Below are 21,982 nucleotides of genomic sequence, written 5' to 3' on the forward strand. Positions count from 1 at the left end.
ACCATCTGTAACCAGTTCCAGGGTGGGATCTGTGAGCATCTTCTGCCTCTGTAGGCACCTGGCACACACACGGTTCACACACACATACAGGCAAACATTATACACATAAAATAAAATTAAATAAACGTGGAGAGAGAGATATTTGACTCTCTGAGAGTCTGAATTAGTACCAGCACCTTAGAAAGGACCTCATGGGCATTACAGTCAAAGTGTGTGTGAGACAGAGAGGTCACATAGCCAAGACAGGAAGCCAGAGAGCCACTTGGCTCTTCACTCTGAAAGCAGCTTCCTCTGCAATGAACTGGGGTCCTATGAGAAGGATGTCAGTTCCTTCTGAGGTTAGAACTAACTCCCTGTGGCCCAATCACCTTGCACTAGGCCTCATCCATTAAAGGTCCCTCTGGGCCTCCTATAGCCACACTAGATACCAAACTTCTAACACATGCACCCTTGGGGAATACAACCAAGCAGGGGATATAGCCTCCTCCTGAACCCAAGATGGGAGTTGCTCGGTCTGACCGTTTCAGGAACCTAGACGCATGTTGGTGCTAGTTCATTTCTGCCTTCTGGGTTCGCGTTCTGAGGTCAGTCCACTCTATCACTACACTAGCCAGAAGCCCAGCCAGCCCTGCAGTCCCCACAGATGTCTGCCTTGCTTCCCAGTCCTGCCTGGGCTCTCCCACTGAAGATGCCCCCTGGGGGTAATCAATCACGAGACTCTGGTGAGAATTGCTGTTGGACCACTTTTAGCTTCAGGCTTTCCTAGTGACCCACATGGTCAGTAGAAAGGTGGCTGGTCTCTCCTTACCTCAGGCAGACTAGCTCCTTCTCTGGCAGGGTAAAGCGGCTGAGGTGCTGCTCACTGAAGTACACCCAACACCCCATTGAGTGCATTGATAGTCTCTTTGCACCTGTCATTTCAAAGAAAAATGTATTTCATGTTTTTATTGACCTGAGATTTTTGCATCTCAGCGGGAAAACTCTGGTTAATGTGGATTTGTTGTTGTTTTGGGGGGTTGTACTTTGAAGGTGGAACCTGTGATTTCATGTTATCTTGGGTTTCTTGGCAGGAAGAGTTTGTGAATCCAGACAAAGAAGCTCCCATTGAGTCCACCTTTGTCCGAATCAAAGAAAGCCCTTCTGAACAGGAGAGCCGGGTCCTCCTCCTCAGCGAGAATGGAGAGCGAGCTTACACTGTCAACCATGAAACCAGCCACCCTCCTCCTGCCAAAGTCTTCGTTTGTGACCAGCCTGAGAGCACAAAGGGTTTCTGTCTGGGTGCCGTGCCCAGCCACAAGTTGTCGGACAGCGCGACTGAGTTTATGCACCAGATTATTGACCAAGTCCTCCAGGGGAGCCCAGAGAAGACCGGATCCAGCACCGAGCCAGTTCCAGAATCTTCCATCTTATCAACCAGAAAGGACGGCCGGAGGTCCAACTCTTTGCCGATCAAGAAATCCGTCCACTTTGAGGCTGACTTGCACAAGGATGCCTCATGTAGCAAAGACCCTTTCTACAGCTCAGACTTCCGCTTTGAGGGGAGCCCAAAGGCGGCAAAGGATCTGTTGAAGCAGGATGGTCATGGCTCATTGGCTGAGGTTGCCAAGGAAAAGAAGATAGACCAGGAAGCCAGGCCAGTGCCTGAAACTGCCTCAGACAGGGGCCCTGAAGACATTGTTGGTGTGGATGGCGTGCCCCATCATGATCAGCCTCCTCAGGACCCCTCATTCTGTAATGGCAGTGTAGAGACTCAAGCTAGCCAAGGTGAGAAAGGCCCTTCTCTTCCATCCCCTGCAGATCATACAATCCTGGCCAACTCCACTGAACTCAAGGTTCAGCTGCTGACTGTCGAGCCTATGGATAAAGATGACTATTTTGAAGGCATCCCACTGAAAGCTTCCAAGTTTAACAGGGACCTCGCAGATTTTGCCTCCACCAGCCAGGCTTTTGGTGAGGATCCCTCACCCCCTGAGAAGACCCCTGGGGAGGAAGAGGAGCTAGAGAATAACACTGAGAAACCGGGGAAAAGGAAATCAAAGTCTCCCCACACAGAGACAGAGTCACCTGAATCCCAATCGGAGGCTGACAAGCACGAGCCTCCTCCCAAGGGCCCAGAACAAGAAGATCAAGACCATCCTTTGCCCCCAGAAGAAATGCCTGCAGAAAAGAAACCCGAAGTATATGAAAAGGCCAAGAGAAAGTCCATTCGGCATCGCAGCGAGGAGGAAGGCGAAGCGGAAGGCCTCTCTGCGGTTGGCGGAGAAGTGCCATCCAACCCTCCAAGTACCAGCGTCAGCCTGGAAACCCTCAGGAGTCACAGTGAAGAAGGGCTGGATTTCAAGCCTTCTCCACCACTCTCGAAGATCTCCGTCATCCCCCACGACCTGTTCTATTACCCGCACTACGAGGTGCCCCTGGCTGCAGTACTGGAGGCTTATGCGGAAGGTGGGGAGGATTTGAAAGGCGAAGATCTAGGGGAGCCAGAAGAGGGCTATCTTCAGGACTCCAGGGAGGAGGAGGAGGCCCACAGCTCCCAAAGCAGCTGCAGCTTCTCCTCGCCTGTTGACAACGGCCACCCCAGCACCGGTGACCAGGTGTCCCATGTTGATGGGACTTCTGAGGGGCCCACATCAACCTCAAGACCTGGTTCTCCACCCTCTTATGAGGACCAACAGAGGGAAACCAAAGAGAATGGCCCCGTGGAGAGCCAGCAGGTACTTGAGGTTTGGGAACTAAGAGCTTCTCCCTCTGTAAGTCTTCCCTTATGAACCCATAAGCATAGAATTTATGTTTTCTTTCAAGAGACTCCAGCAGGTGCTGCCTTGACATCCAAACGGGAGCTACTGCTAAAATTTTGCAACCAGTCACCCCACTGATCTTATTCCAATCCACACCCTACTCAAAGGGCTTCTAAGAGGACAAATGAGATTGTGTGTGAGGGCCCAGCAGAGCGGCAGGTGAAATTTAAAAACAGCCATTAACGGTGAACTATCAGGTCATCTCCTAAGGCCCCCAGGGGACAGGGCAAACTCACATTGGTATGCTTCTTAGATGCCTTGGCTGTGTTCTGGTGACTTGCTGTGGATAGCGTAGACAGGCAGGGGGGCACTGATTCTAATCTCAAGCAGCTGAGCACACACTTGTCAGCCTCTTGTGTCTCTACTCTGTCAAGGAGGGGACAAGAGGGGACAGGTGCACGGAGCCCTAGCCTGACATCCCGGGGAGCAGGGACGGTCTTCATACAAAGAAATACCTTGCAGCCCAGGGAACTCTGGGTGGGTGGGGGAGGGGGTGTCTAATCCCTGCTGGGACTCAGAGATGGATGGAAAGAAGAGGACCTGAGCTAAGCTCCAGCAGTTCACCTGTCTGTCAGCTCAGCCGTGGTTCTCAACCTGTGGGTCGCAACCCCTTTGGGGGATCAAATGACCCTTTCACTTAGGTTGCAGATCAGATATCCGGCAGATCAGATATTGACATTACAATTCACAACAGTAGCAAAATTACAGGTATGAAGTAGCAACAAAGTAATTTTAAGGTTGGCGGTCACCACAACATGAGGAACTGTGTGTGTTAAGGCTCCCAGCATTAGGAAGGTTGAGAACCACTGGCTCAGCCCTTTGAAGGAAGCATCATGACCAGTGTCATGGCAAAGAGAGGGAAGAGAGGTGTGCCGCACTGCCTAGAGCGGTGGACACAGAATGACACCTGATGTGGAGGTAGCCCTGCAAAGGGTTCCTCGGAGGAGATTCCTCAGACCCAGAGACGCTGGAGAGTGTGGGAAAGCTACACAGTGGGGGACATTCCCTGAGTGCCAGAATCAGCCTAGGAATGGAACCAGCTTATTCCAGATCAGCTCCGTCTCTGTCTTCATCTTTTCCTTTGTGTTTCACTTATCTCTCCCAGTTAGCCCCTAGACCCCAAGTGTCATCTCATTTCTCCCCACCCCCACTTCCTGAGCATGACCTTTGACACGCTTTCCTCTCCCACCTGACTGTCCACCCCTCTGCCTTCCTTCCAGCAAAGCCAGCTTCTCCCGATTCCCAGACACCCATGCCCTGCGTGGTCCTCCCCCCCCCCCCCAGCATTTAGCAAGTGGCCATTCACCCACCCTTCAGAGCTCTGTACCATGGTTGCCTCCTCTCAGGTTCTGACCTCGCAGAGATCTTGCTGCCTTAGCTGGGGCCAACCACACTCCGCCAGTTCTTTCCTGTTTCCATGGCTTTGGTTTTGGGGGTTTGTTTGTTTGTTTGTTTTGGTTTTTTGAGACAGGGTTTATCTGTGTAATAGCCCTGGCTGTTCTGGAACTCACTCTGTAGACCAGGGTGACCTCAAAATCACAGAGATCCACCTACCTCTGCCTCCTGAGTGCTGGGATTAAAGGTGTGCGCCTCCATCACCGGGCTGGGATTTTTGTTGTTTTTGTTGTTGTTGTTTTTCCATCCCAAGAGTAAGTAGTCATCTGTTACTTGGACTCTAGAGGCCAGTGTGGTGCCTGACAAGACTGTCAAATGCAGGGTCAAGTGCATATCGCTTTGGGAATGAAACAAGAGGATAAATGGGGAAACATAGCTGGGCTCATGAGTGGTACTGGGAGGGCTGAGAAAGCCTTACACTCTGGGGGGTGGGCGTGGCTGCAGGCAAGGGAGTGTGGGGAGCCCCCAGAGATGCTTAAGATTGAGATGGCACACTGCCATCATCAGAGCTTGCTGTGGTTCAGTTTGCCAATCCGGGACAATGGGGAGAATTAGGGAACAATGTGCTCCACAGCTGTAAGGCAGATGGAGAAGGGGACCGGTGGGTGGTTCCAGAGGTACCCGACACAGCTGTCTCCTTCCCCTGATGCTGAGATCCACTCCATCCACACCCTTCTTCACACGTGGCCTGCCAGTTCTGCCCAGCAGTGCCTCCTGTGGGAAACTGACAGAAGCCGGCATGGCTGGACATGGCCTTCAGTGAGATCTGATGTCTAGGCTGGAGATGTGCAGGACAACTGGAATAATTAATTCTCCAGGTTGCTTGGGGACAAAAAGCTATGAAGGGCAGGGCAGGTAGGTGGGTGAGCATGCAAATCGCATCCTGGCCTTGGGCAAGCAGCCTGTGAAATTGCAAGTCCGGCCCTTCATCCTTTGTTGTTTTATTGGTTGTGACAGGCTCTCAGGCACCCCAGGCTAGCCTCAAACTAACTCTGTAGCCAAAAATGACCTTGAATGTCTGACCCTCCTGTTCTCACCTCTGAGTACCATTCTGCCAGGCTTATGTGGTATTGGGAAACAGAACCCAGGGCTTCTTTCTTGCTCATCAAGTTCTCCACTAACACAGCCACATCCTCAGTGCCTGGCCCTTCATTTTTATAGTCTTTCTGCCTGTAGTTGCTGAAATCATATTGAGCGCCTGCCGTGTGTGGAGTGTTCAATGAGTAGTTAAGGGTGGTTGGGGCAGCCCTGGGTTGGAACCATGTGGTCATTCAGAATATTTAGAATCTCATCCTTCCCCACATCTTACTGGTGGCCGGGGGGGGGGGGCTAAGAGGGGAGAGCAGATCAGGCTTCCGTCCCCAGCTCTGAGCACAGCCCTGTATCCTGAGGGAGCAATATTGACACCATCATGGCTCTGACCCATAGCCTTGCTTGCCTGCTACTTCCAACCCCATTTGGCACTTTGGTCCCCAGGCGCAGCCCCTACTTTACCCTGGAGATGTGCAAAGTCCATAGGGGTAGAGAGCCCCGAGTCTGTCTCCTACCAGAAAAGGAAAGATGGTCTGAGCAAGCCAAAGCCTGGGAAAATGGCAAGTTTGTCTTGTTCTGATCGTTTAAAAAAATAATAATAGCATAAACAAGATCCTCTCATCGTTTCCCCTCTAGGAAAGGTTTCGTGTGGCTAAGAGCACTTTCAGTTCCTACCTGGAGCTTTGTTCAGGATAGCTGACCTGGCCTCCAAATCCCTTATCTGGCCCCTGCTGAGCAGGTTCTCCCTGCTGTTCCCACACTTCTAGGTTTCAGTGGGGGCGTGGCTGATGGCTATCAGGTGCTCAGTGTGACAGCAGCCGATAGTCCCCTTCCCAGTAAGGACTAGATGTGGCCCTGTGGTCCTTCCACCAAAGGCACAATGTCAGTGTCCTCCCACAGACTCTGCATTTGCACTTGGCCAGCTGGCTCAAGTTCACTCTAAGGGAAGTGCTGCAGAAGGAAGAGGGTGATGGTGACTGTACCCGTCTGAAAGCTGGGAGAGTGAGGGTCAAGGAGAGACCATCAGTGGCTTAAGGTCCAGGAGCTGAGTTGGGTAGGGTTTCATATCACTGAGCTTCTTGGCTCCAAAACTTGCTGCCTTTCCTCCATCGATTCTCATCTTTGGATTTCTGCACAAGGAGCAGGAATGGGTTGGGCTTCTCTCCTGGGCCATCCACATCAGAAGGGACACTGACTGGCTTAGGGTAGAGCCCGGGTAATTCCTTCAGTGGGGAATCTGACCTGTATTTTGGTTATTTTGTATTCTAGCCCCAAGAACCCCCAAATCTGGAACTCCCTGAAAAGCCATTAGAAGAAAAGTCAGTGGAAGCCTCAACTAGCAGTAAAAAGAAAGAAAAAAGGAAACATGTGGACCAAGTAGAAAGCTCATTATTTATAGCCCCTGGGACTGTCCGCTCCTCAGACGACCTTGAAGAAAACCCCTGTGAACACAAGGTCCCTTCCAGGTACGTCACTGAGATCTCCTCACTGAGAAACTGGGGCAGGGGCTTGCTCTCTTAGGGTGAGTGAGCCTCTTGAACAGACACTGTACCAATGGGGTGCAAGAAAGCCCAAGCCATGGATATTGGCTGAGGAGAACAGACAGAAGTGTCTGAGTCCCTGGGTGTGACGTTGGGTTGGCCACCCACCCTACACAGAGTCTGCTCACTGGTCACAGAATAGGTAGACGTTACCTCCCAGTTCCTGCGCCCCGGCGCACTCAGGCACATTGTGGTTAAGGATGCTGTGGTGTGGGTAGACCTCGTTAGCCCAGAGGGCTCTGCAGCAGCTCCATTGTAACAGGTAGCACTGAGGTGAGCTTACATGAGGGCGTCCTAGAGCCTCCACCTGCTGGACTTCTGGGAGGTTGTCACCTGGCTCGAGGTTACAGCGTGGGACCATTCTCTGGGTGCCTCTCTACTATACATGCCTTTCTGGTCACAACTCAGTTGGACTCCCTGCATAGCTTTCCTCTGGCCTAGAAACCCACAGGACCCCCTAATCATTCATGTGTGTACTCCACACCTCTGGTCCTGGCCTCCTACCCTCCATTGGGTTCATACTTTGCTTTAGGCTCCTTCAAACTGGAGGACTGTCGCTCTGCATTCAACTCTGTTCCCTGGATCGCTCCAGTTCAGCCTCTGGGAGCAACTCCATTACACCTCCTCCAAGCAGATGTCCTGGGTTTCTTACGAGTTATTTTTATACACTCTTATATCATAGCATCTTTGTGGACTTTTTTTCTCAATAAAACATTTATTTCTTTATCATTTTTGGCCGCACTGGGGATTGAACTCATAGCCTCATATATGCTATGCGAGTGATCTAGGCTACCACAGAACTACTTCCCCAGCCCTCTTTTGGCTTTTTATTTTGAGGAAGCGTCTAAGTTGCTTAGGCTGACTTTGAACTCACTCTCTAGCCCAGGCAAAGGCAAGGTGTGGAGTTCACTTTAACGTGGCCCTGACTTGCAGCGGGCACTCAACTCTTTGGGTAGATGAATGTATGAATGACTGGCTGTGCTTCCACCTGTCTTCTAGAGGTCAGGAGATGGATCCTCAACCCCTGGTTTGTGGGAGAGTGAAGGGCGGTGCTCAGGCTCACTACAAGGCTCACATTGGGCTGTAATGTAAAATACCTGGGAGAAAGCGCGCTAAAGCAGAGCTGAGAGACCGTTCCCTCCCACCAGGAATGCGCTGTTGAGTTAGGAAGCGTTACCCACACATGAGGGCTAGAAGGGGTTCTACAGCACCCAGCACTGCACCATGGAGGATCTGGTTACTCTGGACACTGCTGAGATCGGGACCCCTGGGTCCCTTTTGATGCTGAGGTTGAATTTTGCTTCATGCCTGTGCAACGGTGGCAATGAGGAATATGTGATGCTACCTGGATTGAAAGATACCGAGGCTGACTTGCAGGGACTTTCTGAGATTATATACTCAGGCCCAGGGCCAGGCTCCTGGAAGCCATGTAGTGAGGAATTGCTTAAAGGAAACTGAGATGGCAATGTCGTCAGGTGTATGGCACCGACCGGACACCTAGTTCTGCAGCAAGCCAGGACCCAAGGCATCCTGAAGCAGATGGCGTGATCCATCATTCCGCAGAGGAAGAACACTGAACAGGGATGTCAGTTCCCGACTAGCATCGACAGCTCTCAGCAGGAGCCACAGTTGATGACCCAGGATTCTTCTGCCCTTCTTTGTGGGCGTCAGCTCTACTCAGAAGACCAAGGGGTATTCCACGTTGGCCTCAAAGATTTGGGCATAAAGTCAGTCTCCTTCTGTAGGAAAGGAAAAAATGGTGGTATTCCCTAGGAGTGTATTGGCAGAAAGTAGTTACATAGCAAAGAACAACACATTGCAAGAGAAAGTCCAGCCTCCGGGCCTTGGGCCCAGCCCTGCCCTTAGCCTGCAGGGGACTGCAGGTGAAGCCCCAAACCTCAGGATGTTTGTATATAAAGACCCCAGTCCTGGCCCAGATCCTAGATTTTTTTTTTTTTTTTTTTTTTTTTTTTTAGAAATATGTGGTCTGGGCTGGAGAGATGGCTCAGTGGTTAAGAGCATTGCCTGCTCTTCCAAAGGTCCTGAGTTCAATTCCCAGCAACCACATGGTGGCTCACAACCATCTGTAAAGAGGTCTGGCGCCCTCATCTGGCCTTCAGGCATACACACAGACAGAATATTGTATACATAATAAATAAATTTAAAAAAAAAAAGAAAGAAATATGTGGTCTGCTTTCTATTAAAAACCCTGATTTGCATTTGGGTATAGATGAAGGCCCAGTCTCTGCGGCCACACCTGGCTGTGTGCTTCAACAGTATGGATGCGTAGGTACAAGCTGTCTCTGGGTCTGAGGTCACAACTGTGCTTCCAGCTGGGGTAACTGTGTGACTGTGCCCCTTGTACCCTGGGCGGTACCCATTCACTATGTGATTTTGCTTTTCAGGAATAGCCACAGTGACTCCAGCATTTACATTCGGCGACATGCTAATAGGTCTTTGGAATTGGTTAGTATGTGAATTTCTCCTTCTCTATGGCCCCTGCTAATCGGTACCTATCGGCCCATCCTCCCTCTCCCAGTCCTGAGCTTTGGGATTACTGACCTGCACCAACCTTACATTGGGATAGAAGACAGACACACTTGAAACCATGTTAAGCACAGTTCAATTGGATATCCAGTTGGGGCAAGAAGAGGTGTAAATAAAGCGTTGATTTCAAAGCCCAAAGGCCTCTTTGTCATAAAAAAAAAAAAAAAAAAGACATTTTCCTAACTCTGCACCCACACCTAGAAAGATCACAGTCAAACTAAGGGTGCCCCGTCACTAGAGGATCCTTGTGACATCTCCAGGTGCGGAGACCTGCAGTGGCTCTTACTTCAGAGCCTGGCTAGGAGGTGGGTGGGTCTCTTCCCAGTCACCCTCGGGCAGGGAGGCGAGGGTGGGGGGAGGCAGGGCGGTATCTCTTGTTTGGCAATTTGATTTTTGAAACTAGATGTCTGCAGTATCGAGAAAAGCGTGGCACGGTCGGCTTTGTAAGCTTAAACTCACCTTGTTTTCTGTTTCAGAGATTTCATCTTTACTAATTGGGTTGCGGGGTTTTGTTTATAAATTTCACTGTAGGACCATTTTAGCTATGTTCAATTGAGGAACGCAGCCGATCTGGATGAGCGGAGAAACAGAGTGTTAAACAGGTTGGTGACCTCATTCTATGAGTTTGTGGGGTTTAAATATATATATATATATATATATATTTATATATTATATATATACTACATACATATATGTCTTCATTTAGATACATATGTGTGTGTGTGTGTATATATATATATATATATATATATATATATATATATATATATATAGAGAGAGAGAGAGAGAGAGAGAGAGAGGGAGGGATATACATTCCTGCGTATGTCTTTGTGTGTGTCCTACCTCATGGGGCCTTTTTTTAAAAAACTATGCCTTATTTATCATGCTATTAGTTATTTGGGAAAATAGCTAATTCCAAATGAAATGAATGTAAATTGATGGGGAAAATTAGATCTTGAGTTAGGGCAGAGGGGTAGAACAGAGCTCAGAATGTGTGAGTGAGAAGATGGGTCTGGGTTCTGAGTCTGCACCTGTGCTGGAGTGCTTCAGAGGTAGAGTCCAGTCGCCTGGGTAGAGCTGTAGGGTCCCAATGCTACAGCACCTGACCCTGTGTCCCTTCTTCCACTGCAGGTACAATTCTCAGAAGCTCACTGAGCTGATTTTACAGTTTTACGGCATCAGAGCAGACATGAAGCGGGAATACAAACATGCCAGGCTGTCTATGAAAGTATTTGTTCCTGGTGGAGAGCTAGATTGTCTAGTTGATTGTTCTCGAGTTATCGTAAACCAGTCCGCCTAGAACCCCGGAGATGGGAACAGAATCTTTAGTGCTGACGCAGCCCTGCCCCTGTTAAAGTCACAGAAGTACCTTATCCGTATTGTCCCGTTCCTGTGGGTTTGCATGGGCTTGGAAGGATTTAGATGATGGGGGTTGGTAGTCTCTACCCAACACCGCGGGAACGAGGCCCTTAGACTTCCACTCTTTTGGCTCCTAAAAAACAAATACAAGGAAGACACCCTGCTTTCTTCCCGGGCCTAAAATAGAAATGTTAATCTCAGTTCTCTGCCAAAGGAAGCCTTCAGCTAGGGAGAGAGTGGTTTTAGCTTTGGTCAGGTAGGGCTCTGAAAAGAAACAAGAACTTGACATGTGCAGGAGTTTTTCCTACCTCCAGCTAGTAAATATAAACAAATATAGTTCATATTTTCCCTACAGACAACTTTATGCCAGAGAAATTATGCCCAGTGTCTGTTATTCGGGCGTAAATCCCTCTATGGGAGATGTCACAAACTAACCCGTCATTGTCGGGAGATGGTGTAGGCTTCACATAGCCCCCATCCAAGGCCTGGAAATGGCCCCACGAAACTCATGTTTCAAGCTTCTGTGTATCAGCCCCCCACCCACCTCTTCTACCTTTTCCCTGGTACATTTGGGTCTGAGGTTTGGTTTTTACCACCACCCAAAACTCTCCTACCAGCACCCTGTTCGTTACCTGCCAGGCAAAAGCAAAACGGCATGTTAAACACTGCCTCCCCACCACATAAAAGAAAGGTAACTTTGACCCCAAATCAAAGGTAGCAGTTCCTCTGAAGGTGGCATCTCAAAGACTAAACTTGGGGTGACTTTGTTTCTAGTGGCTACTTTAAAATCATCTTTAAGTTCTTTTATTACCTGAGGCATAGCTGAGAGCTGGTAGTCCTACCTCCTTTTGAGGTGTCCCAGGAGATGTGGCTCAGGAGCAGCTCTATCACAGAGTCATTGTGTGGCCTGTGACAACTGCCGCCCGTGACTGTCACTGTGGCCATCTGTGAAATGGGCCGGACAGCTCCTTCTATTAAGGGTCATGGATACAGATGGGGTCTGTGTGGGTATTCCAAGGGCTTCCTGGACAGAAGCATACACACAGATGGGGATCTTCTGATGTATCATGGGAACCGTCATCTGCAGGGTGGCAGTTGGGTTGAGGTTTGGGGATGTGCTCCTCCTAGGGACCTCACCAGTGACCATCCTGTCCCCTATCTGTCCCTCTACAGGACTGGCACCAACTCCTCTGGAGAAGCCGTGCCCCTGGGGAGCCAGAGCCCACCCAACGACTCCCTGACCCAGTTCGTACAGCAGCCCGATGTGGTCTATTTCATTCTTTTCCTGTGGCTACTGGTCTACTGCTTGCTGCTCTTCCCCCAACTTGATGTCAGCCGGCTCTGAAACGTGTGTCTGGAGAATAAAAAGACAGGACCCTAACCCGGGTGGAGTTTGCCTCCTACATCTTAACTGTCTGTTCGGGGTCAAGCCCCTTCTACAGAGATGGAAGACCTCAGAGGGAGCACAGGCCCCACCTCCTGTTGCTGTCTGGTTCAGTCTCTGCTCAGTTTCCTCTTGGTTCTCTAAGACCTGAGAGCATGCTTCCCTCCCTGACTGTGTGCTCCGAGCTCAGGTTGGAGACTGTGTCTGTGAACAGGATTCCTCCTTATGTGCCTTGTTTGATCGATGTGCGTCCTTACTAATGTGTACCCCCAAACCTGGGGCTTAGCATGTGAACATGTAGGTTTCCAAGCTCCTAGAGGAGCTTGAGTTACTTACTTTTATCTCAGGGGAGGGTCTGCCTGATTTCAAGAAAGAACAGAGTCCATATTAGGAAGGAAGGTACGCTGTTCTCCACGTGTGAGTGTTTGAGTGAAGATGCTATGGCTCCTGTGAACCTCTCCCAGCCTGACGACCTGTTGTGTTCACTGGCACACACCTGCCTGCTCCCCAGAAATTACACCTGGGCATTGGCAGACTCCAAAGAAGAGGGTTCTCTGCCAGCTTGGTTGTGAGCCACGGCAGTCTTTCACCTTGGTGTTCTTCGATGGTTGTATGTTTAATTCACTTTTGCATTGATTGGATTGTACTTTGCAATCCTTCTCCACCAGTAGGACCTCCCATCAGATGAAGGAGGAGGAGGAGTCAGTCTAGATTTGCATTAAAAGCAAGATTCTGGCTGTCTCAGATAGCCCTGAGACTTCCTCCCATCCTGCAGAGTTTTCTGTACAGAATCTGAAGTCCTTCTGGGGCTGTATGCATGGCCCCAGAGTGCTGGACGTGCCGGGGTCAGAATAAGCTCCTGTGGTGGAACGGAAGAGTTTCTGCAGGTTTCTGGACTCAGGATACACACCTTGGCACCAGCATCCTTCGTAGTCAGCCATAATGGAGACCTTGAAAAGACTTTGTGGGAAGCACCAGGGTGTATAGGCCAGGGCAGGCAGCTTGTAAAAGGAGTGGCTTCTTTCCTCACCCCCCTTTTGTCCTCAGCCCCGCCCCAGCATCCTCTTGCCCTCTTCTCTGTACAAAGGCTCAGGTCTGGGAAGACTCTAGGTCCCTCCTCCCCTTGTCATCCCTCTCTAAAAGCACATACTACACAGCCCTTATAAAACTGTAAACTGAGCCGGGCAGTGATGGCACACACCTTTAATCCCAGCACTTGGGAAGCAGAGGCAGGCAGATCTCTGAGTTTGAGGCCAGCCAGGGTTATGCAGACAAATCCTGTCTCGAAAACCAGAAAGAAAAAAATAATAATAAAAACCACAAGCTGTTAGTCAGGAGAAGGCCTCATGGAACATTTTATTTAGCTGAACTCAGAGAGGCAAAGCAGGCTGCCCAAGGTCTCACAGCCCATCAGAAGCAGACTGGCCGTGAGCGCACAGGCCACATGACCCCCCAGTCTAGAACTGTTGCTTTTTTTTTTTTTTTTTTTTTGAGAAAACTTCCAGCAAGGTACACAAATGTCCTGGAAGGGAAAAAAAAAAAAAACTAAGTAAAATGTTCTCACTCAAACAAAGCCATCATTTTTCAACCTTTTATTTAACCTTCAGGCTTATCCTTAGCTCCTTCTAGAGTGTTCTTGACAACTGCAAAGGCTTGTGCACTGCTCATTTCTCTTGTTGCTGTGACAGAATACGTGGCAGAAAACAACTGAAGAAGGGGGTTTGGAGCTCACTGTTCCAGGGTCACCGTCCATGATAAGGGGGTCACAGCAGCAGGACTGTGAGCTGGCTCGTCACACCGCTCTGTCAGGAAGCAGAGAGACGCGAACGCTGGTACGCTGCTCACTTTCTCCTTTTTGTTCAGCCCAGGACCCCCAGCCCATGGCATGGTGCTGCCCACATTCAAGGTGGGTTGTATCTCGTTAGTTAAGACCTTCTGGAAAGACCTCTAGGGTCACATCCAGAGGTGTGATACTAAATGCCATCAAATCGACAATGAAGATGGAGCATCACGTCTTGCCTTTGACATGTGAGCATTGTTCTTAGTCCGGGAGTCATTCTCTTTAAGCAAGCCAAAGACTTGCTTGCTTTTAAATACAATTAAAACAATTTATGTAGCACATTGAGTCATGACGGCCAGAAACCTGGCCTCTCAACCATTTTGATTGGCATCTGCCTCCCCTCCCAGAAAGAACTGAGACCTTCCAAGGGGGAAAGCTCTTCTGAGCTTAGAGAAATTCCAGGTTGAATTTTCTCCCTAGAAAGAGAACTTACTTAAAGAGCTCCCTGGTCCTATTAGAAGTTCAAAAGCACAGATGATAAAGGTTCTGTGTGAGATGTTTTATGTCCTCGCACACAGCAGTTCTCTCCCAGATGAGGTACCAAAGAAGAGCTGGCCCAGATGTGAATCATGTGTTTTATGGGACTAGACCAGGCTCAGAAGTCTGCACGCTGCTTCTCTCGCCTCCCACAGTTGCTAACAGCCTTTAAAATGTCTTCAGGTAAGATGCCCAGAGTCACTGGGTTCGGTCTGGCAGGAAGTCGACTTTCCTTTAAAGGGAAAAGCAATCTCATGGAGTGTAGGGGTGAATAGAAGAGGTGACTGTGGAAAGCCACTGGGCAAGCCATCAATCTCTTGACGTTTTTAAAAGATTAACTTTAAAGTGTGTGTGTGTGTGTGTGTGTGTGTGTGCGCATAAGTACAAGTACCATGGAGGCCCTAACCTAAGACGGTATCAGATCCCCTGTGTGGGCGCTAAGAACAGAAGCCGGGTCCTCTACAAGAGCAGCATGTACCCATCACCACGGGTCATGTCTCCAGCCTTGCTTAGCATCTGTTAAATGAGAAAATGCTGTAGGTTTGAAATGAGGACAGCTGCCCCTGAGGCTTGCTTGTGCTGGTAGCCCCTTTCATCACTTTAAGCTGTTCTTCTATTCCCCTCTGTGCTTCTGTGTGACACACAACAGGCTTGCTAATACCTTAGATGGGAATTCCCCTCTCACCAGTACCATACGGGGTTTCTTCAATATAGTTAGATCACGTGATGGATGCATCTCTATTTCATGAAAATGCTGTCTTGGGCATGTGGGTACTGCAACTTCTGAGCTAAGTTGTGGGCAGTGGTTACATATCCTTGCTTGTTGGTATCTCCTTCCTTCCCTCCTTCCCCCCTTTCTTCCTTTTCCTTCTGTGTCCCCTCCCCTTCCCCCTCCATTCATTCTTCACTAACTTCTTGAGAAATGGAGCTTGAGAAATAAATGTAAATATTTTTAAGGTTTTTTTTTTTTTCCCCATGACTTCAAGTGTCTGTCTTCTGCCCTTACCATGTGGCTGGGCATAGATCTGCAGGTGGAAATGGTGCCCTCACCACTGCTTGCCAATGACATTATTAAAATTTCTGATGCCATTCCTGTCCCCATGCCTTTATGCATGACGTGAACTTTCCCCATTTCTGGAGATAACATCAATCTCTTCTTGGGGACCTGACCTGATGCTGTCGTACCCTTGCTGTGGTCCCTATTTCCTCACGGAAATTTTCTTAAATTCTCTTGCAGTTGCTTGCTTGCTTTCTGAATCCCTGGCTCATCTAATATTTGTATCTATTTTAAATCCCTCACCTCTGAATTTGTCTGCTTTCCACCTTCTTTTCCCAACATGAATGTTTTATTTTTTAACTTCTGAAAATCTCCTTCCTATTCTCTGAGTTTTGTTGCATGACGCCCTGTTCTTGGTTCAGGGGTGCGGGTCTTCTCTGTGGGCGATACAAGTGTTGGGGGCATTGTCTGCTCTCAGAATTGCCTTCATTTCCTCTAAGTTTCGTTTCTCTCGGTTGGGCTCAGCCTCCACCTTTCGCATTATGAATAAATACCTGTGTCTATTCCTATTTAAAGGTGATGTACCCAGGAGCTGGCAGGAAGCTCCGATGACCATCTGGTAGACTAGTGTCCCCCAGTGGTCTGGCTTACCTCTGAAGACCCTACCATATCAGTCACTGCGTGTGTCTTGTGGAGCTTATTCCGTGTGCTTACAGATCTTCCCACCGCTCCTGCACGGAAAAGAGGGACACGCACCAGGCTGCTGATAGCCCGTGCAGTGCACTTGTGCAGCGCAGTAATCCTGTCTCCTCTGGGCAGAAGCCACCCACCATACACGCTTGGTTTAACTGGCAGAGGTTGGCTATTTTGTTTTTCTCTGAGCAGATCAGTCCTCAACTAGGACAGAGACTGGGTTTTAACTCCCAGATGCTCCCTTGACCAGATGCATAAACCATAGGATAGGACCTGGAGACCCCTAAGAACTGAGTCCAGACTTTGAAGAATCTGTCTCAGTAATCACCATGTAACCTGAAGTTGCTCCTGCCTTGCTTAGTCTTGTGTGCCTAGATTGCACTTTTTTCTTGTTCTCTATTATAGAGGCAAAGCCTTCGTCTGGCTGCATGGGAGGGGCAGGAGATTAGCATCAAGAATTAGTACCATATCTTACCCCACCTTCACCGTTCCATGCACAAGCCCCCTTAGGTGCCAAAGTGGGAGGTTCTTCAGTGCTGCCCCTGCAGGCACGTGGTGTGAGGACCCTTCCGTCCTTCCGTCTTAGTGGACTCTACTTCAGCTCTGAATGGATGGTGTCTGTGGCCTTCTGTCTACTCTTTCCCGTCCATGACTATGGAACTTTCTTTCCTTTCCGTTTATTCTGACTGACAAAATAAGTAAGCAATATGTTCTGTACTCTTAGTTTCACTGCTGTTTGGTTTTGGTTTTTTTGAGACATAGTCTTGCTAAATAGCCCAGGCTGGCCTTGAACTCCTGTTTCTCCTGCCCCATTCTCCTAAGTGCATGCACTACCCTGCTTAGCTTCAGTGTGCCATCTTGATCCATAAATGCCTTTGGGTTTTCTTGATAGTGGGTTAGGTGGCTCATTGTCCTGCTAAATTCGGTGTCCTGGGTGAATCTTCTGAAACTATAAGACAGCAAGGGTGGGAGAGCATCAGGTGGCACAAGAAAGCTCTGTTTGAAGGTCGTGGCTTGAAGCATTCCTCCTCCTCCTCCTCCTCCTCCTCCTCCTCCTCCTCCTCCTCCTTCCTTTCTAGTTTTGCCGCCTGCTCCCACGGAACACTTAGATCTCCAAAATCCTCACAAGATGTAGTCTGTGAGGTCACATGGTTTCTACCCTTGCTATACCTGCCACCCCACCCCCGACTTCCATGCAGGGAACAGGTTGTCCACACTGGCCTTTGCAGACAAGGTTCTCTACTAGTTATGCTTGGAGTTTGGGCAGAATTTTCCCTTAGAAGCTGTGGTTTTCCTTAGCATTGGTGACGAAGTCTAGAAGCTGCTGGACAGATGTGTCCTTAGTGGAGAAATGTACTCCAACACTCTCTCTGACCCAGGACCTGTGTTTGTCCACTGCAGGGCTCAGCCCGGTCAGCAGTGCTCACCTGCACTGTAAGCAGTGGCGTTGAGAAGGCAGGGATTCTCTAAGTCACAATCTCTTTGGTGGCTTTGGGGACCATGTGAAGGTTCAGTGTCCTCTTTAGAGGTGAAGCTGAGGGGGAGGATCATGTGAGTCTACAGCTGCAACTCTGGTCCAGGCAGATGGTACCCAAAACAAAAAGCAAACAAACCAAACCTGAAGAAAGCAAAACCGAGAACACACAGCCTCATCACTTTTCTAGCCGGTGGCTTTGGGATAGCCATTCCTTCCTTCCCAAGGAAGGCTTGTATAACACTGCAGCCACCCTTCGTGAGGCCTCCGAACACCACTGGAGCGCATCTCACCACCACAAGTCACCCAATGGAGTAGGAGACACCTCGGAAGAACATAGCCTGCCTTCCGTGGTGAGAGCAGTCTCTTTCCGTGAATGTCATTGTCATGATGGCATGGACTCCTCCCTGAGATTTCATCTTCTCAAACTCCAGAGGGCTGAGTGCAGTCTGAGGCCCAGCCTCCTCCCTCCCTCTCTTGCTTAGAGACACTGTCCTTAGGGATCACCACTGATTTTCCTATCTGGACTCCAGGTGAGGCAGGTGCAACATCCAGGGTCTGGGCCCGAGTAGCCCGTGAGTCTTCTAGTCTATCCCGGAGAGGGGATGCTCTCACGAGCACATCTCGGATCTGGGTGAATGACTGAAGACATGGTGCTGGTGTCTCTCTCATTGTCTGAAAACTGCTGTGGAGGTTTTCCCTTACCCTTTAGCCAAAGTGAGACAGAACAGCCTTGCCTGGACTGCACCTCCTCCCTGACTTTCACTTGACTATGGCTTCTGCCTGCTTCTCTTGAGGCCCACTCTGCCTCATCATCCAGCAGCTTTTACAAGAGGAAGTGTTAAGTCATTGTAAACTCACTTGGCCAACTGTCCAGGGAAGTATTTCCTTATGGGAGGATCAAAAAGACTGGCTCCAGAGATAAGGTGGTCACAGCCTCCAACTAATTAACTCTGGCAGGAGATTTACTGCTTAGGATCTCTGGGAGTTCAAGGGCATCCTGGCCTACAAAGTGAGTTCTAGGATTGCCAGAGTTACACACAGAGAAACCCTGTCTTGTCTTGAACATCCTCCCCCCCCCACCAGAAAAGAAGAAAAATGAAGTGATAATCTAAGGAGATACTGATTTGGGGGCTCTAGTCTACTTGGGAGTTGTGGGTGGGATTCTCTGAGCCAGCCCTTCTTTACCCCATCCCTACCCACTGTCTTCCCACCAAGTTTTTGCCCATTTTGACCTAACCTGTGCATAGCTACTTAAAATAGCATGAAATCCATGGTTAACCTACAAATGTAAATTTACAGCAAATATATATGTTTGGCTCTAGCCTGTAGCAGCAAAAGCTCACTATTCCAAACCAAACCCACAGCCCCTCAGTAACTTCAACCAGCACCGTACCCTGCCCCCAACTGCTCCCTGTCTCCACCTCCAATGCATGCTTCGACATAAACCTAGAGAAAGAAGGGTTTAGGAGAACATAGTGAAGAGTGAGGATTGAAAGCCAACCATGTTGTGCACACCTAGAATCCTAGCATGGAGGCATCTGGGAAAGGAAGATTGTCAACCTGGCTCAAGGAGCAAAATCCTATCTCAAAAGAAGAAAATAAAAACAACAAACAAAAAAACAAATGGGCAAAAAAAAGAAAGAAATTCCCACAAAATAAACTTTAAAAAAGATTTATTTGTATGTTAATGTGTGTGAATGTTTTGCCTGCATGTGTGTATTTGTACTATGTGTGCAGTGCCTATAGAGGCCAGCGTAGAGTGCTGGGTCCCCTGGAACTGGAGTTACAGATGGTTTTGAGCCACGTAGGTTGCCTGCAAGAGTGGCAAGTGCTGAGTCACTGCGCCGTTTCTCAAGCCCCTCAAACAAACATTTTCAAGCGTTAAAATAGGAGCGGAAGACCATGAATTCCGTGGATAAAGTTATCATCACCCTCTCTTACATGAGAATCATTTTTTCTTTAAGTTTAAAAGTCACGAATTTTTGCATCGTTATTTAAAAAAAGAAATAGAGAAACCTCATTTAGTTGAGGCTTGTTTCATTGTGACAGCGAATGCTTGTTTTCCCAGCACATCAAGTCTGTAGGCACTGAGACTGCAAGGCTGTGTGGGGAGAGCAGCCACGGAATGCCTGTGCTCTCGAATGTCAGGTGAGGACAGAGACAATGTCTTAAAGGAAAGTTGGGGAGTTCCCACGCTTGAGACAGCCCTGGCCTGGGAATCACACCTCAGACTGCATTTACCTCTCAGGGTGGAAGGTTGGAGAACCACAAACAAAAGTCCTCTCAGGGCTTAAAGCTCCAGGTTTAAAAAGGTCTTGTTTGTTTTTATCTCTGTAAGTGGCCTATTTGCTTAATAAGTGCGCTTGTGTCAAGGAGTGAACTGCCAAAACTTAGAGCTTGTGTCAGGCTGGATGTCTGAAAAAGGTGCCTTGTGTGTGTGTGGGGGGGGGGGAGTGGCCTGACAGTTACAAGGTTTGAAGTGGAACTTTGGAGCTCTGAGTCAGCACCCCAGACAGTGTCCCAGGGGGAATGTCTTTGAAATTCAAGAATTTAGCTCTAGGAATAATTAGCTCCTGCCTGGATCTTTCCATCCCTCCCAGCCTTTTCCTCTTACTCTAGCAAAGAGAGTTCTGTAGAGCATCCCTGGGGAGGGTGTGGTAGGGAGGCAGGCTCTACAGTGAGAGGTGCCCCTGCCTTCTGCCCTTGAAACTGGACCTTACAATACTACCTGCATTATTTACTTCTGTGCTGATAATATCAGCCAAAGACAAACAGGAAAATGTTCCTCCATCCCAAGCACTGTCGGGACAGGTTGTGAAGCCTGGAGACAGAATGGTATTCTGTCTTGAATTCCCCTTGGATGGGGATGGGTGTTTTGTTCCTTCGGGGCCTGGGGTATCGTTAACAGAATTAATATTTTCTTAACAGCATGGCAGAGAATCTCATGGCTTGTGCCTGAAAGTTGCAGAACTGTTGGAGACAAAAGCAAAGTGTTATTTTGTGGTACAAGGATTATTTTGTCTATTTAGTGTGCAGAGCTATAGCTTTATGAAAACAAAAGGGATCTTTGTAAAAAAATATGTTGTGTGAATGTGCGCTCTTATTTATTGATTATTGTAAATGGAGATATAAATGAATACTTGCATAATTTATACCTGTGGGAAACCCCCTGGAGTGTTTGTTACTCGACAGTTTTCTATCACGGAACTTTGGGCCTGGTGCTATGAGGAATGACCTTGTAAAATCATATGTATTCTTAAGAAAAATTTTCAAAATAAATTTCTTGAACTGATCACTTTTCTCTGATAACTTCTTTCCGTGTGTGTGTGTGCCTGTGTGTGTGGATAAATGTATGCATATGTGTGCATGTGTTCTTTCCAACCAGAAATAACACTGTTGTCCTTTTCCTAAAAGTACTGTTACCTACGTTTACCATCTGCCTTCACAGGAAACACCCTCTTCCTTGGTGTGTTGGTTTGAAAGAAATTGGCCCCCAGAGGAAGTGGCACTGTCAGAAGGTGTGGTTTTGTTGGAGTAGGTGTAGCCTTGTTGGAGGAAGTATGTCACTGTGGGGCTGGACTTTGAGGTCTCCTATGCTCAAGCTTTGCTCAGTGTGATAAATAGTTCACTTCCTGTTGCCTGCAGATCAAGATGTAAAACTCTTAGCTCATTCTCCAGTACCATGTCTGCCTGCACCCACCATGCTTCCTCCCACCATTAAGATAATGGTCTAGACCTCTGAAACTGTAAGCCAGTTCCAATTAAATGTTTTCCTTTATAAGAGTTGCTATGGTCATAGTGTCTCTTCACAGCAATAAAAACCCTGCTCATCTTTGACCACTTGCCTTGAGTCTTTTTGAACAAAGTCCCAAGAAGGAATGACAGCAGTGCATCATCCCCAAGTGTCCGCGTGAGGCTGGTTCTCCGAGTCTGGTCAGAGGCCACAGAACTTGGATGCAAAGGTTGAAAATACAATGGGATGATATTGGCATGTGAGCTACATGCATTCTTATACTTCAGTCAGTCAGGATTACTCATGATACTGTGACATGTGTGCTTATTTAAACAGTTATATTATTTGGGGAATAATGGTAGAAAGATAGTCTGCCCATGCTATGTGCAATACAGATTCGAGTGTGTGTGTGTGTGTGTGTGTGTGTGTGTGTGTGCTCCCCAGTTGGTCCAATCATCAGATTGGATAGACTGCTAAGCCTGCATTCCCTGAACTTTTATTTTTTTTTTTAAATCTGCTTTATGATCTATAGCAGTGGTTCTCAATCTTCCTAATGCTACAGCCCTTTAACACAGTTTATCATGTTGTGGCTATCCCCAACCATAGAATTATTTTGTTGCTACTTCATAGCTATAATTTTGCTACAGTTATGAATCATATTGCAAATATCTATGTTTGCTGGTGGTCTTAGGTGACTCAGGGTGGGGCG

At 48.4% G+C, this 21,982-nt stretch overlaps 1 protein-coding gene across 7 annotated transcripts in view; it reads left to right on the plus strand.

Moving 5' to 3' along the window:
• Clmn (calmin) overlaps nt 1-20,818 on the plus strand; it is a 104,243-nt gene extending 83,425 nt beyond the window's left edge. For 2 of the 7 annotated variants that reach the window (XM_057782204.1, XM_057782208.1), the window contains exons 9-13: nt 1,071-2,750; nt 6,495-6,691; nt 9,172-9,232; nt 9,845-9,915; nt 11,846-20,818. In XM_057782204.1, the coding sequence (XP_057638187.1) occupies nt 1,071-2,750; nt 6,495-6,691; nt 9,172-9,232; nt 9,845-9,915; nt 11,846-12,017 (2,181 nt within the window). In that variant the 3' untranslated portion in view covers nt 12,018-20,818. Of the gene's footprint in view, nt 1-1,070; nt 2,751-6,494; nt 6,692-9,171; nt 9,233-9,789; nt 9,916-10,444 lie in introns of those variants that run through there. The other 5 variants (XM_057782211.1, XM_057782206.1, XM_057782205.1 and 2 more) reach the window with 5 other exon arrangements.
• The last annotated feature ends 1,164 nt before the right edge of the window (nt 20,819-21,982 follow it).

Source organism: Chionomys nivalis, chromosome 10, assembly GCF_950005125.1.
Source record: "Chionomys nivalis chromosome 10, mChiNiv1.1, whole genome shotgun sequence".
NCBI classification, from domain to species: domain Eukaryota; kingdom Metazoa; phylum Chordata; class Mammalia; order Rodentia; family Cricetidae; genus Chionomys; species Chionomys nivalis.